This window comes from Oncorhynchus kisutch, linkage group LG2, assembly GCF_002021735.2.
Source record: "Oncorhynchus kisutch isolate 150728-3 linkage group LG2, Okis_V2, whole genome shotgun sequence".
NCBI classification, from domain to species: Eukaryota; Metazoa; Chordata; class Actinopteri; order Salmoniformes; family Salmonidae; genus Oncorhynchus; species Oncorhynchus kisutch.
Genome location: NC_034175.2, coordinates 70234407 through 70250257, shown reverse-complemented (window position 1 = coordinate 70250257; position 15851 = coordinate 70234407). Strand labels below are relative to the sequence as shown.

Sequence of the window (15851 nt, the reverse complement as noted above, 5' to 3'; positions counted from 1 at the left end):
CGTGAGAAATGAGCACTGAATCTACCAGAAGAATCGTGAGAAATGAGCACTGAATCTACCAGAAGAATCGTGAGAAATGAGCACTGAATCTACCAGAAGAATCGTGAGAAATGAGCACTGAATCTACCAGAAGAATCGTGAGAAATGAGCACTGAATTTTTGAAGATTTTAAATGAAGAGCATTGTAGAAAGAGCTGGGCTCCTTGTTTGATGAGCCCTTTAAATATCTTCAAATATTGAGTACCGACCTCTGTCGTACAAAATAAATATTGTAGGCACTGTACTATTTTTAATGCACTCTAGTTCTGTGTTTTCTTAGTTCACAATTCATGAAGCATATCATCCTTCTAGTTACATCCCAGTATCACCTTGTGTCTTACGGCAAGCTTTGCTAACAAAATAAGTGATGGTTGTTGGTTGCTGCATATTGAAGTGATCCATACAATTGGCTGATTTGAAAAAACATTGTTTCACCACACAGTCAAGTTACTGTGCCTAATCTCCTGCTAGCTACCGTGACATTGCTTTATGCATCCAAACATCTGATTCTGGGCACACCTGTTGGTGGGCTCTTCATCACCCTCCTCATCCTCTGGTTGCTCCCGAATGTCCTGTTGAGCCTCCACCACCTGCCCCTCCACCACCTCTGCCGTGGCTAGTGTGGCCTTCTCCGGCGGCGGATGTTGTTGTTCGCTCTCCATGTGGAAGGAAGTTAGTGGGACGGTCGGCTCCACATTCTCCTCACTCCCCAGGCTAAACTAAGAGGAGAGGGAGTTGGTTACATTGGTCTTAGCATCTCTCCCATAGAGTGGCGCACAATTGGCCCAGCGTTGTCCGGGATAGGGTTTGGCCGGGCTAGCCGTCATTGTACTTGCTCTTAACTGACTTGCCTACTTAAATGAAGGTTAAATAAAAAATAGATGTACAGTGTTTTCAACAATGTGCAAATAATTGTAGTACGAATAGTATGGGAAGATAAGCAAACTCTCTCTCTGTCTCCATGGCACCTGTTAGACTAGTAACAGATCTTCATCTTTCTTTGGTTAGCTACTGCCTGCTCTTTGTCAAAGGTCTCATATTACACAGGAGACCAGAATTCTCTGCCTCCTTCACACAAAACATGTCATGTGTGACAGACATTTCTCTCTGGAGTGTCTTTGAAATGAATACACTGAATGAATATATAACAAATGAATAAACAAAAACGTCTACTTGCAACATTCCAAACATTGTATTGGATTCTATAAACAATAAATGATCAACAACAAAAAGAGGTATTCTGATAAGCTGTCAGACATGATCACACATTTCTCTGTTATGTTACCTGCTGTTGGTCATCGGGCTGCTCGGTGGGCGTGGCTGCCAGGTCCCTCCCCTCTGTCTCAGACTCCTCCTCCTCGTCTACTTCATGGATGGTGGGTGTGACCTCCGAGGGTGCCATGGAGGTCTTTTTGTTCTTGCGCTTCTTCTTGCGCCGGCGTTTGCGGTCCATGCTGAGCACCCGCTTGCGTAGGCGCTGGGGTGGGGGTAGATGGGTGGACAGCGGGTGGTGGGTGTGGTGAAAGGTGTGCCGGTGATCTGTGAAAGGAATGGTAGGCGTTTAAGTTAAAATAACGTCCTCGCCTGCCGGCATAATGAATGCAAGACTTGTCATAAGCAGTTACAACCCTTCTATAACGTTTTTGATCTGACAGTAAAAGAAAACTCATACAGATCCTGATAAAATACTAGACATTTTAAAGCAATTGAATTGTTGATGAACAGACAGAAATGCCCCTGATATTACAAAGGCTCATATGCTTATAACAAGTTATGAAGAATTATACTGGCAGGCTTAAATTAAAGGCCCAGTGTCAGTCAAAAACGTGATTTCCCTGTATTTTATATACAATGAACAAAAATAGCAATGCAACATGTAAAGTGTAGGTTTTATGAGCTGAAATAAAAGATCACAAGATTTTACATACTCACAAAAAAAACATATTTCTCTAACATTTTGAGCACAAATTTGTTGACATCCCTGTTAGTGAGCATTTCTCCTTTGCCAAGATAATCCATCCACCTGACAGGTGTGTCAAAAATGCCTCCAAATGCCTTTTAACCCTCTACCATTCGGAATTTTGGATGAAAGCATGTCCAAATTAAACGGCCTACTACTCGGGCCCAGAACATATGATATGCATATAACTGGTAGATTTGGATAGGAAACACTAACGTTTCCAAAACTGTTGAAATCGTGTCTGTGAGTATAACAGAACTGATTTGGCAGGCGAAAACCTGAGAAAAATCCATTCAGGAAGTCGTTTTTTGTTTGTTGTAGTTTTCTATTCAATGCCATTACAGTATCCATTGACTTAGGACTCAACTTGCAGTTCCTTTGCCTTCCACTAGATGTCAATAGTCTTTAGAAATTGTTTCAGGCTTGTATTCTTATAAATGAGGGAGTAAGACCAGTCTGAATGAGTGGACCCTACCGAGTCGCAGAGCTTTTTCATGCTCAATCCCGAGAGAGTGCATTTCTTGTTTACCTTTTATATTGACAACGTTTTGTCCGGTTTGAATATTATCTATCAATTAGGCTAAAAACAAACTGAAGATTGAATATAACTTGTTATGGCTGCAATCCCAATACATTGATCGATATGACAACTACCAGTGAAAATAGAGGGCACCAAATTCAAACCACAGAAATCTCATAATTACAATTCCTAAAACATACATGTGTCTTATATAATTTTAAAGCTATTCTCGTTGCTAATCCCACCAAAGTGTCCGATTTCAAATAGGCTTTTCAGCGAAAGCACTACAAACGATTATGTTAGGTCTCCACCAACCACAATAAGCACAGCCATTTTCAGCAAAATATAGCATTCACAAAAAGCATAAATAAAGACCAAATTAATCACTAACCTTGAATTATCTTCACCAGATGACACTCATAGGACTTCATGTTACACAACACATGCATGTTTTGTTTGATAAAGTTCATATTTACATATATTTGTATTACACATATTTTTTAAATCTGAGTTTACATTGCCGCGTTAGATTCACTAGTTCCAAAAACATCAATTGACATCAAGTGATTTTACATAGCCACATCGTTTCAACAGAAATACTCATCATAAATGTAGATGATAATACAAGTTATACACATGGAATTATAGATATACCTCTCCTTAATGCAACCGCTGTGTCAGATTTCAAAAAAGGTTTACGGAAAAAGCAAGCCATGCAATATTCTGAGACGGCGCTCAGAACTGTAGCCAAATTAGCCTCCATATTGGAGTCAACAGAAACCAGAAAATACATGATAAATGTTTCCTTACCTTTGATGAACTTCATCAGAATGCAGTCCTAGAAATCTAAGGTCCACAATAAATGCTTGATTTGTTCTAAAATGTCCGTTATTTATGTCCAATTAGCTACTTTGGTTAGCGCGTTCGGTAAACAATTCCAAAGTCACAAAGTGCATCCACTATAACGTGACGAAATGTCCAAAAGTTCCGTAACAGTCAGTAGAAACATGTCAAACGATGTACTCAATCTTTAGAATGTTGTTTACACATCTTGAATAACGTTTCAACCGGAGAATTAGAATTACTTCAGATGAGCAGTGGAACGCAGGTCCTTCCCCTGTGAACGCGCCTGGTGAAAGCATGGTCAACTCATGGCTGTGGTGACTATTTCCAGTGTCAATCGACCCCCCTTCACAGAGTCATCAGACAAAGTTCTATTGACTGCTGATATCTAGTGGAATATCTCGCTGTAATTTCAATGAGACCTTGGTTGAAAATCTGCCACCTCCAGAAAAAAAAACAGGAAGTGGAATTTCTCAGGTTTTTGCCTGCTATATGAGTTCTGTTATACTCACAGACATAATTCAAACAGTTTTAGAAACGTCAGAATGTGTTCTATCCAATACTACTAATAATATGCAAATATTAGCAACTATGACTGAGGAGCAGGCCGTTTGATATAGGCACCTTTCATCCAAGCTACTCAATACTGCCCCTGCAGCCATAAGAAGATAAACATCGTTTGACATGTTTCTATGAACTTTACGGATACAATTTGGATTTTTTTGTCTGCCTGTGTTGACTGCGTTTGAGCCTGTGGATTACTGAAGAAAACACGCAAACAAAACAGAGGTTTTTGGATATAAAGAGACTTTATCGAACAAAAGGAACATTTATTCAGTAAATTAATGTTTCTGATTGCCACCATATGAAGATCAAAGGTAAGGGATTAATTCTCTCTCTATTTCTGAGTTTTGTAACGCTTCTACTTGGCTTTTTTTCCAGAGTACTGGAACGAAAGGCGGCCAAATGAGGTGTTGGCTTTAGGGATGATCAGTGAGATACACCTGCTGGAGCGCGTGCTACGGATGGGTGTTGCCATCGTGACCAGTGAGCTGAGATAAGGCGGAGCTTTACCTAGCATAGACTTGTAGATGACCTGGAGCCAGTGGGTCTGGCGACGAATATGTAGCGAGGGCCAGCCGACTAGAGCATACAAGTCGCAGTGGTATAAGGTGCTTTAGTGACAAAACGGATGGCACTGTGATAGACTGCATCCAGTTTGCTGAGTAGAGTGTTGGAAGCCATTTTGTAGATGACATCGCCGAAGTCGAGGATCGGTAGGATAGTCAGTTTTACTAGGGTAAGCTTGGCGGCTTGAGTGAAGGAGGCTTTGTTGCGGAATAGAAAGCCGACTCTTGATTTGATTTTCGATTGGAGATGTTTGATATGAGTCTGGAAGGAGAGTTTGCAGTCTAGCCAGACACCTAGGTACTTATAGACGTCCACATATTCTAGGTCGGAACCATCCAGGGTGGTGATGCTAGTCGGGCATGCAGGTGCAGGCAGCGACCGGTTGAAAAGCATGCATTTGGTTTTACTAGCGTTTAAGAGCAGTTGGAGGCCACGGAAGGAGTGTTGTATGGCATTGAAGCTTGTTTGGAGGTTAGATAGCACAGTGTCCAAAGACGGGCCGAAAGTATATAGAATGGTGTCGTCTGCGTAGAGGTGGATCAGGGAATCGCCCGCAGCAAGAGCAACATCATTGATATACACAGAGAAAAGAGTCGGCCCGAGAATTGAACCCTGTGGCACCCCCATAGAGACTGCCAGAGGACCGGACAGCATGCCCTCCGATTTGACACACTGAACTCTGTCTGCAAAGTAATTGGTGAACCAGGCAAGGCAGTCATCCGAAAAACCGAGGCTACTGAGTCTGCCGATAAGAATATGGTGATTGACAGAGTCGAAAGCCTTGGCAAGGTCGATGAAGACGGCTGCACAGTACTGTCTTTTATCGATGGCGGTTATGATGTCGTTTAGTACCTTGAGTGTGGCTGAGGTGCACCCATGACCGGCTCGGAAACCAGATTGCACAGCGGAGAAGGTACGGTGGGATTCGAGATGGTCAGTGACCTGTTTGTTGACTTGGCTTTCGAAGACCTTAGATAGGCAGGGCAGGATGGATATAGGTCTGTAACAGTTTGGGTCCAGGGTGTCTCCCCCTTTGAAGAGGGGGATGACTGCGGCAGCTTTCCAATCCTTGGGGATCTCAGACGAGATGAAAGAGAGGTTGAACAGGCTGGTAATAGGGGTTGCGACAATGGTGGCAGATAGTTTCAGAAATAGAGGGTCCAGATTGTCAAGCCCAGCTGATTTGTACGGGTCCAGGTTTTGCAGCTCTTTCAGAACATCTGCTATCTGGATTTGGGTAAAGGAGAACCTGGAGAGGCTTGGGCGAGGAGCTGCGGGGGGGGGCGGAGCTGTTGGCCGAGGTTGAAGTAGCCAGGCGGAAGGCATGGCCAGCCGTTGAGAAATGCTTATTGAAGGCTGGTTACTGTTTGTAATAATTTGTCATCTGGACTATGTTCTGGGCTAGGTATGTTCTGGGCTAGGTATGTTCTGGGCTAGGTATGTTCTGGGCTAGGTATGTTTTCACCGAAAAGCATTTTATAAATATGACACCGTGGTTGGATTAAGAAGTTCATCTTTAAACCTATGTAAAATATGTTTTGTTTTCTGAATTTTTATAATGAGCATTTCTGTATTTGAATTTGGCGCTCTGCAACCTCACTGGATGTTGGCCAGATGGGACGCTAGCGTCCCATATACCCATGAGAGGTTAAAGAATTTGGCAGTATATCCAACCGGCCTCAGAACCGCAGATCATGTGTATGGCGTCGTGTTGGCGAGCGGCTTGCTGATGTCAACGATGTGAACAGAGTGCCCCATGGTGGTGGTCGGGTGATGTTATAGGCAGGCATAAGCTATGGACAATGAACACAATTGTATTTTATCAATGGCAATTTGAATGCACATAGATACCATGACGAGATCCTGAGGCCCGTTGTCATGACATTCATCTGCCGCCATCAGATGTTTCAGCATGATAACTCACGGCCCCATGTCGCAACAGCCTGATCAACTCTATGAGATGTGTCGCACTGCATGAGGCAAATGGTGGTCACACCAGGTACTGACTGGTCTTCTTATCCACACCCCTGTAACGTGTAAGCTGGGAGTCAGGAAGCAAGTACAGGGAGTGTATTTAAGAAATAAATTAACATAGGCCAAAACATGAAACATGAGTAGCATACAGACATGGAAAACAAAACAGAGTCAATAAGGTCTTTGGAAAGAGCCAAAGGGAGTGACAGTTATAGGGAAGGTAATCAGGAATGTACAGGTGAGTCTGATGAGGCGTGGTGCGCGTAACGATGGTGACAGGTGTGCGTTAAAGTAAGCAGACTGGTGACCTTGAGCGCCGGAAAGGGAATATGTGACAGCCCCTACCTTTTTTTAAGGGATCTATGACCAACAGATGCATATCTGTATTCCCAGTCATGTGAAATTCATAGATTAGGGCTGTTGGATTCCAGTTTGAAATATACTAATTCATGTTACCATACTAGAACTTATTGATTACTTTACATGTCCAAGGAATGTATGTGTTGGAGTCAGTGGAGTGTGGATAATAACTAGGTCTATGGAAAGTTACTGAGTGCGAAAGGGGGATGTAGAATGTTTACATTCTGTTAAAAATGTTACCGTTAAATCTCATGGATCCTATGGAGGTCTGGTTTCAGTCACTGATAAGGTAGGACAGTCGTGGATTTGGGAGGAGCAAGGAATTCGGCCGAGGTCAGGTCAGATGAATTGAGAAGGAACAGTCCTATCCCACACACATATATTTCCACACCCATGAAGGTTCTAGCAGGAGGCAGGGCCATGACTACACCAGGACCTAGTCAATTTAAATAAATTGGACAGATTTCCTTATATGAACTGTAACTCAGTCAAATCTTTGAAATTCTTGCATGTTGTGTTTATAATTTTTGCTCAGTGTATATTTCCACACTATGAGGTTGGATTAATATTATGAAAATTATGATAATGCCCTTTTAGTGTAACAGCTGTTTGAAAAGACCGCCTGAAATTTTGTCCTCGGTAGGCAGTACATTAGTTAATAAACCAATAAGAAAGAGGATTCCAAACCTCTCTGCCGATAACAGTTAGTTTCCTGTTTCCCCTTCCCACTCAGAACACTACCAGACAGTCCTAGTGAAATTCTTGCTTGAGAAATTGCTCTTTGTTAAGAAGCTATGTCTTTCTTTTTTACCATTTTAATTGAAAACAATCAAAGATACTTAAACGCTACCCAGAAATGGTTTGATATGGAGATAAAAACTTCCTTTAAGTGATACCAAAATATAATTTAAGCCAAAACACATTCCTGTTGGCAAAAATTTATATTCCAAAAACTATGGAGAACACCCCCAAAAAACTGGGTAAGCAGTAGTGTTGCACGAAACTTTGGTACTTTGTCGATTAAAAAAAATCATAAAAACGGTACTAGAATTTTTGTTATGTTCAAATGTTGTCTCACGTGATCAAGAGGATTAAGTCTGTCTCAGAGCGCAATCCATTTAACCCATGAAGAGCAAAGAGCTCCACTACCTCATTCATCGCTAGAGCAGTCTGGGATGCATTAGCTCTCCGGGCTGCATTAGCTCTCCGGGCTGCATTAGCTCTCCGGGCTGCATTAGCTCTCCGGGCTGCATTAGCTCTCCGGGCTGCATTAGCTCTCCGGGCTGCATTAGCTCTCCGGGCTGCATTAGCTCTCCGGGCTGCATTAGCTCTCCGGGCTGCATTAGCTCTCCGGGCTGCATTAGCTCTCCGGGCTGCATTAGCTCTCCACTCATTCTGCTCAGAAGTTAACACACTTAAATAATGCAACACAGCATGTGGAACCTGTTAATTGCTGTTCTCAAAACAATGTTCCTACACTTTACAATGCAAGAAGATACCGGTAGCTTCTAGCTTTATAGGCAAACTTTCCTTGCTAGCTAACAGCTGAATTCACTTTTTCATGTCCCTTGCCTATCATCTGGTTTCCACTAGATTCCATAGCCACAAAGTCAGATTCCACAGCCACTTTCTGCCTAGAAAATGAAGTCATTACTTTCTTAAAGAGACAGCGCACACATTTATAAAAGAAGCGATTGCTTCTTCTATGCAAATGTTGTTTATCACTTCAATAAAATAATATGTTCTAATAGCAGTTGGCGATAAAATAAGTCCTACATTAAAGGGAACATTTGTCATCTGTAGCCCCATGCTATCAGCTAAAACATGCTGAATAACTCAATTCATACACACTCATACTGAATAATATGCATGCACACACTCTTATTGAATAATATGCATTAACCTGTATTGTGAATAGACCTAGTCTACATCTTGATTTACTCAGTTTATCAATAGAGATTTACCATTCAAATAAACGATTACCATTATGTTATGTAGTTAGATGGGTGAAAACCAAGTCAAATTGATTGGATTATTGTACAGTTGATCAAATTAATGCATACATGGCTGTCTCAACTACAAACAAGTACATAAAATGTTCAGATTAAATTATATTGAACTCACAAGATGCCCAACAATTGAACAGGAGTAGGAGCCGAGGTTATCTGTCTGGAGCAAGTGGCATTCTTTCACTAATTAGGCTTTTTTTTGTGGTATCGTTTAGGTATGGAGTATCGTAATGGTCTCGAGTATTGTGATAGTATCCCTGGTATCGGTACTGAAGTAAAAATTCTAGTATCTTGACAACACTAGTAAGCAGACATTCATGGAATGTTTACTTTGTGTTCTACAAAAGCAGAGAAGATAAAGAAGACTAAAGACTTACACTCAAAATCCTTCTCGTTGTAGTTGCGGCCCATTTTTTCTCCGCCGCTGATCGCGGAGTCAGTGATGATGTCCCCGAACCTCTCCACTGATAATGCATTCTCCCAGTCCTCCTCCTGCTCCTCTGTGGAAAAGTCCTCATCCTCCTCCTCCTCTTCTTTCACATTAATCTGTACAGAGAGAGAGAGAGTTCTTTCCACAGGGCAGGGGGTGAGACAGGGATGCAGCTTAAGCACCACCCTCTTCAACATATATATCAATGAATTGGCGAGGGCACTAGAACTGTCTGCAGCACCCGGCCTCACACTACTATAATCTGAAGTGAAATGTCTACTGATGATCTGGTGCTTCTGTCCCCAACCAAGGAGGGCCTACAGCAGCACCTAGATCTTCTGTACAGATTCAGCCAGACCTGGGCCCTGACAATAAATCTCAGTAAATAATGGTGTTCAAAAAAGGTCCAGTTGCCAGGACCACGAAAACAAATTCCATCTTGACACCGTTGCCCTAGAGCACACACACTATACCTCAGCCTAAACATCAGCACCACAGGTAAATTCCACAAAGCTGTGGAAGTTATGACATCAAAAGGAAAATAAAATTTGACATACCAATTAGGATCTGGCTAAAAATACTTGAATCAATTATAGAACACATAGAATTCGGCAAAAATATCCTCTGTGTGGAATGTAAAACACCAAATAATTCATGCAGAGCAGAATTAGGCCGATACCTGCTATTTACCAAAATCCAGAAAAGAGCCATTAACTTCTACAACCTCCTAAAAGTAAACGATTCCCAAACCTTTCATAACAAAGCCATCACCTACAGATATATTAACCTGAAGAAGAGTCCCCTAAGCAACCTGGTCCTGGGGCTCTGCTCACAAACACAAACAGACCCCACAAAGCCCCAGGACAGAAACACTATTAGCCCCAACCAAATCACGAGAAAACAAAAAGATAATTACTTGACACATAGGAAAGAATTAACAAAAAAAATGAGCAAACTAGAATGCTATTTGGCCCTAAACAGAAAGTACACAGTGACAGAATACTTGACCACGGTGACTGACTCAAACTTAAGGAAAGCTTTGACTATGTACAGACTCAGTGAGCATAGCCTTGCTATTGAGAAAGGCCACCATGGCAATGTAAACATATGTTTCCCATGCCAATAAAGCCCCTTATATTGAAATTGAGAGAAAGAGAGCGAGAGAGAGAGAGTCAGAGAGAAAGATATGTACAATTACCAAGCCCTGCAATGCCAAGAGCTGAGCAAAGAAAAGAGTACCCTCATCCAGCTGGTCCTGGGGCTGAGTTCACAAACCTGTTCTACTAACACACTGAAGCCTCAGGACCAGAACATCCAATCAATCAGGATAAACCACATTACAACACAGTCAAAACTATATTGCTTATTGTGAAAAACAAGCACAAACACAAAGAAAAATGCAGTGCTATCTGGCCCTAAATCGACAGTACACTGTGGCTAAGTATTTGACAATGGTTACTGATCAAAACATTGACAAAGTACAGGCTCAGTGAGCACATCCTTGCCATTGAGAAGGGTAGACACAGGAAAACCGGGCTCCCTGTAGGGGAAAGGCTGTGCAACCACTGCGCAACAGCAGAACCTGAGACGGAGCTGCATTTCCTGACAAAATGTCAAAAATATTAAACAAATTTGAAACCCTTATTCAAGGTTTCAAAGACCTCTCTGATGAGAGTAGGCTGCCCGTCTTGTTGGGGGAGGATGCAGAGAGCTGTGGGTTGGCAGCGCACTACATTGCTGCCTGACATAAGTTGAGGGACAGTGTCTGACAGACCAATCAACCTGCACATGTCCTCTACTGTATACTTATGGTTATTGTTGAATGTATGGTTATTTTGACCCTTGTTATTGTTGTTTACTGTTGTCCCGTTGACAATTTTGATTATCATTTTTATATTGTAAATATCCAAAATAAGCTTTGGCAATATGTACATTGTTACATCATGCCAATAAAGCAAATTGAATTGAAGTTAATTGAATTGAGAGAGCGCGCAAGACAGAGATAGAGAGAGGAGAGAGAGATGAGAGCGAGCGAGACATAGAGAGAGAGAGAGAGAGAGAGAGAGAGAGAGAGAGAGAGAGAGAGAGAGAGAGAGAGAGAGAGAGAGAGAGAGAGAGAGAGAGAGAGAGAGAGAGAGAGAGAGAGAGAGAGAGAGCGCGTTCTGAGCCCTCTCCTGTACTCCCTGTTCACCCACGACTGCGTGGCCACGCACGCCTCCAACTCAATCATCAAGTTTGCGGACGACACAACAGTGGTAGGCTTGATTACCAACAACGACGAGACGGCCTACAGGGAGGAGGTGAGGGCCCTCGGAGTGTGGTGTCAGGAAAATAACCTCACACTCAACGTCAACAAAACTAAGGAGATGATTGTGGACTTCAGGAAACAGCAGAGGGAACACCCCCCCATCCACATCGATGGAACAGTAGTGGAGAGGGAAGCAAGTTTTAAGTTCCTCGGCATACACATCACAGACAAACTGAATTGGTCCACTCACACAGACAGCATCGTGAAGAAGGCGCAGCAGCGCCTCTTCAACCTCAGGAGGCTGAAGAAATTCGGCTTGTCACCAAAAGCACTCACAAACTTCTACAGATGCACAATCGAGAGCATCCTGGCGGGCTGTATCACCGCCTGGTATGGCAACTGCACCGCCCTCAACCGTAAGGCTCTCCAGAGGGTAGTGAGGTCTGCACAACGCATCACCGGGGGCAAACTACCTGCCCTCCAGGACACCTACACCACCCGATGCTACAGGAAGGCCATAAAGATCATCAAGGACTTCAACCACCCGAGCCACTGCCTGTTCACCCCGCTGTCATCCAGAAGGCGAGGTCAGTACAGGTGCATCAAAGCTGGGACCGAGAGACTGAAAAACAGCTTCTATCTCAAGGCCATCAGACTGTTAAACAGCCACCACTAACATTGAGTGGCTACTGCCAACACACTGTCAATGCCACTGACTCTACTCCAGCCACTTTAATCATGGGAATTGATGGGAAATGATGTAAATATATCACTAGCCACTTTAAACAATGCTACCTTATATAATGTTACTTACCCTACATTATTCATCTCATATGCATACGTAGATACTGTACTCTATATCATCGACTGCATCCTTATGTAATACATGTATCACTAGCCACTAACTATGCCACTTGGTTTACATACTCATCTCATATGTATATACTGTACTCGATATCATCTACTGTATCTTGCCTATGCTGCTCTGTACCATCACTCATTCATATATCCTTATGTACATATTCTTTATCCCCTTACACTATGTATAAGACAGTAGTTTTTTTGGGAATTGTTAGTTAGATTACTTGTTCGTTATTACTGCATTGTCGGAACTAGAAGCACAAGCATTTCGCTACACTCGCATTAACATCTGCTAACCATGTGTATGTGACAAATAAATTTGATTTGATTTGATTTGATTTGATAGAGCGCAAGACAGAGAGAGAGCAAGACAGAGCGAGCGAGACAGAGAGAGAGAAATAGAGAGAAAGAGCACAAGAGAGAGAGAGAGCAAGAGAGAAAGCAAGACAGAGAGTGAGAGAGAGAGCAAGACAGAGCGAGAGAGACGGCACAAGAGACAGAGGTGAGAGTGAGCGAGACAGAGCCAGAGCGCAAGACAGACAGAGAGAGATGTGAGTGAGCAAGCGAGACAGAGCGAGAGCGCAAGACAGAGAGAGATGAGAGTGAGCAAGCGAGACAGAGCGAGAGCGCAAGACAGAGATGAGAGTGAGCGAGCGAGACAGAGAGAGAGCGCAAGACAGAGAGAAAGTGGGAACTGTGTAATTACATGTTGTCAATGTCACAGATTCAGCTCTTACAAGCTCTTCATAATCAAGTTGCTAGGTATCTAATTCCAATTTATTACAATATTTACCAAAATAAACCAACTTTCAGCGTGTCAGCAAGTTGTCACAGTGCAGACCATTCACCGGGGTTCGAAACGGGAAGGGTCAGTTACAGTTACAATTTTATTATATTTTTATTTCACCTTTATTTAACCAGGTAGGCCAGTTGAGAACAAGTTCTCATTTACAACTGCGACCTGGCCAAGAAAGCAAAGCAGTGCGACAAAAACAACACTGAGTTACACATGGAATAAACAAACGTACCGTCGATAACACAAGTTGCATCAGTTTGGGAAACCTTGTGCTAGTTAGTACTATGTATACACAAGGGGACCTATCACTACGGCAACCAACTCAGGGTCGATGTAGCAAAGTGCTGAGAGAGGAAGTGAGGCTAACGCACTGCTGGGCCCTCTACTAACACACTTCTGTCCTTCCTTCATCTGAGAGACAGTCCAAATGCCGGGCTGCGTTTACACAGGCAGCCCAATTCTGATATTTTGCCCAATTATCGGCAAACGAGCAGATCTGATTGGTCGAAAGACCAATTAGTGGAAAACAATAGCAGAATTGGGCAGCCTGTCTAAACACAGCTGTAGTTATACAACAAATTGCAAGGCTCCCGAGTGGCGCAGCGTTCTAAGGCACTGCATCTCAGTGCTAGAGGTGTCACTACAGACCCTGGTTTGATTCCAGGCTTTATCACAACTGGCCGTAATTGGGAGTTCCGTAGAGCTGCGCTCACAGACGCCATAATGAGACAAATTCAAATCATCTACCAAAGTACATAATCACAGTGGGTTTCTAGAGCTGAGGCGGCCTAACCCTTTAGCTCTCATTGGCCTCCAGAGGCTTTGATCTGGGCTTTGAAGTCAAGAAGGGGTCTGTTGTGAGGGTCACAGACTAGAAGTGGGTGGTGTTTGCTAAGGTGATGAAGGACCAACCAACAGGGGCCTGTTCATTTTACTCATTTAGCAGATGCTCTTATGCATGTCAAAAAAAATACATGTCAAATAAACACTATTTGACAATAACACTATTTGACACGTTAAACAAGCTTTTCATTTGACACGTCAAATAACACACAGTTCTATTATAGTTTATAATTTGCACGTGCAAGCCAAGCGCTACCATTACCATCAGTAGCACTCTCAACGCTGTACAAAAAAAGTCTGCAAACAAGCAGACACCGGCCACAAACAATGTGTTTATAATACCGCGTTGGTAATAAAGCATTATTTGTTCGACTGCAACTTCTGGTGTAGTTAGCTAGCTCAATACAACCAGCCAGAAAACAATTACCAGTAGAAACTGCAGTCATTTTCATGATTCTTAGAAATGATTTAGGAATCCTTGTAAGTATTAGCTAGGTAGCTACTTGTTGTTCGCCTATTGAAATTGAACTTCAGTACAAGAAAATAAATAGCTAGCCAGCTACTTAACCCTGTTGTCCAAAGTTTAGGTTATAAGCAGCCAGCTAGCTTCTTCTGGCTAGATAACACATAGACCGGTCCGGTCGAGCCTAAGCTAGCCACAATAAGGATTAGGCACAATAGTGGAATTTGCGGTTTGCCTTCAAAATAAAAGTACCTCTTTGAAAGTGATGCAGAAGGTTACAATTGGTGGAATCATGCCATATTTAGACTAGATCATGTTAAACAAGGTTGGAATGTGAAGCAATGACTGTGAAGAGTTTACGCAAATATTCGCATTGTAGCACTTATCGCAGGACTGTGACTGTGTGAAATCACCTTCCCAGTCAACATATTGTGTGTATTGACATTCATATTGCACTGTACAGCTTTACCTAAGGATTGGGGATCAATGAAATGGGGTAACAGTCTACCCAATATATTTTTCCCCAACGTCCTCCTCAGATTTATCAGACTCCAAAACATCCAGGCAGTATTATTTTTCCTCTGGAATAGTGTTCAATACACATAGGTTGACAATAAATGTGGCTCAATTCACAGTTGTTTCAGAGTCCTGCAAAAAGAGCTATGATGCTAATGTTGTCTGTGTGTCACTGAGTAGACTGATACCCCATGTCGTTGATTCACAATCCATAGGTAAGGCTGTACAGTGAAATAAGTATGTCCCCAATGCAATTCTAAAGTATAATACATCCAGTGTGGTTTCAACAGATATTTGTCAAATTAACAAAATTCCAACCTCGTTTAGCATGATGTATTCAGCTAAGGCATAATTCTACTATTTGAATTCATTTGCATCACTGTCAATGACATACTTTTATTTTGAAGGCTAACGGCAAAGTCCACTATTGTGGCTAATCTTTATTAAATAAGCTTTTCATTTGACATGTCAAATAACAAACAGTTATATTAAATCAAATCAAATTGTATTGGTCACATACACATGGTTAGCAGATGTTAATGCGAGTGTAGCGAAATGCTTGTGCTTCCAGTTCCAACAATGCAGTAATATCTAACAAGTAATCTAACAATTCCCCAACAACTACCTAATACACACAAATCTAAAGGGGTGAATGAGAATATGTACATATAAGTATATGGATGAGTGATGGCCAAGCAGCATAGGCAAGGTGCTGTAGATTGTATAAAATACAGCACATGATATGAGTAATGTAAGATATGTAAACATTATTAGTGGCACTATTTAAAGTGGCATTGTTTAAAGTGACTAGTGATCCATTTATTACAGTATCCAGTGATTGGGTCTCAATACAGTATA

The 15851-nt window shown here is 42.3% G+C and overlaps 1 protein-coding gene across 3 annotated transcripts in view; it reads right to left on the bottom strand.

Moving 5' to 3' along the window:
• Nucleotides 1–15851, bottom strand: part of LOC109870815 (anion exchange protein 3) — a 99037-nt gene that overhangs the window by 43584 nt on the left and 39602 nt on the right. Inside the window, exons 3-5 of one of the 3 annotated variants that reach the window (XM_031800990.1) lie at nt 9214–9382; nt 1325–1578; nt 559–758 (exon numbers count right to left, since the gene is read on the bottom strand). In XM_031800990.1, coding sequence (XP_031656850.1) covers nt 559–758; nt 1325–1578; nt 9214–9382 — 623 coding nt within the window. Of the gene's footprint in view, nt 1–558; nt 759–1324; nt 1579–9213; nt 9383–15851 lie in introns of those variants that run through there. The other 2 variants (XM_031800996.1, XM_031801003.1) reach the window with 2 other exon arrangements.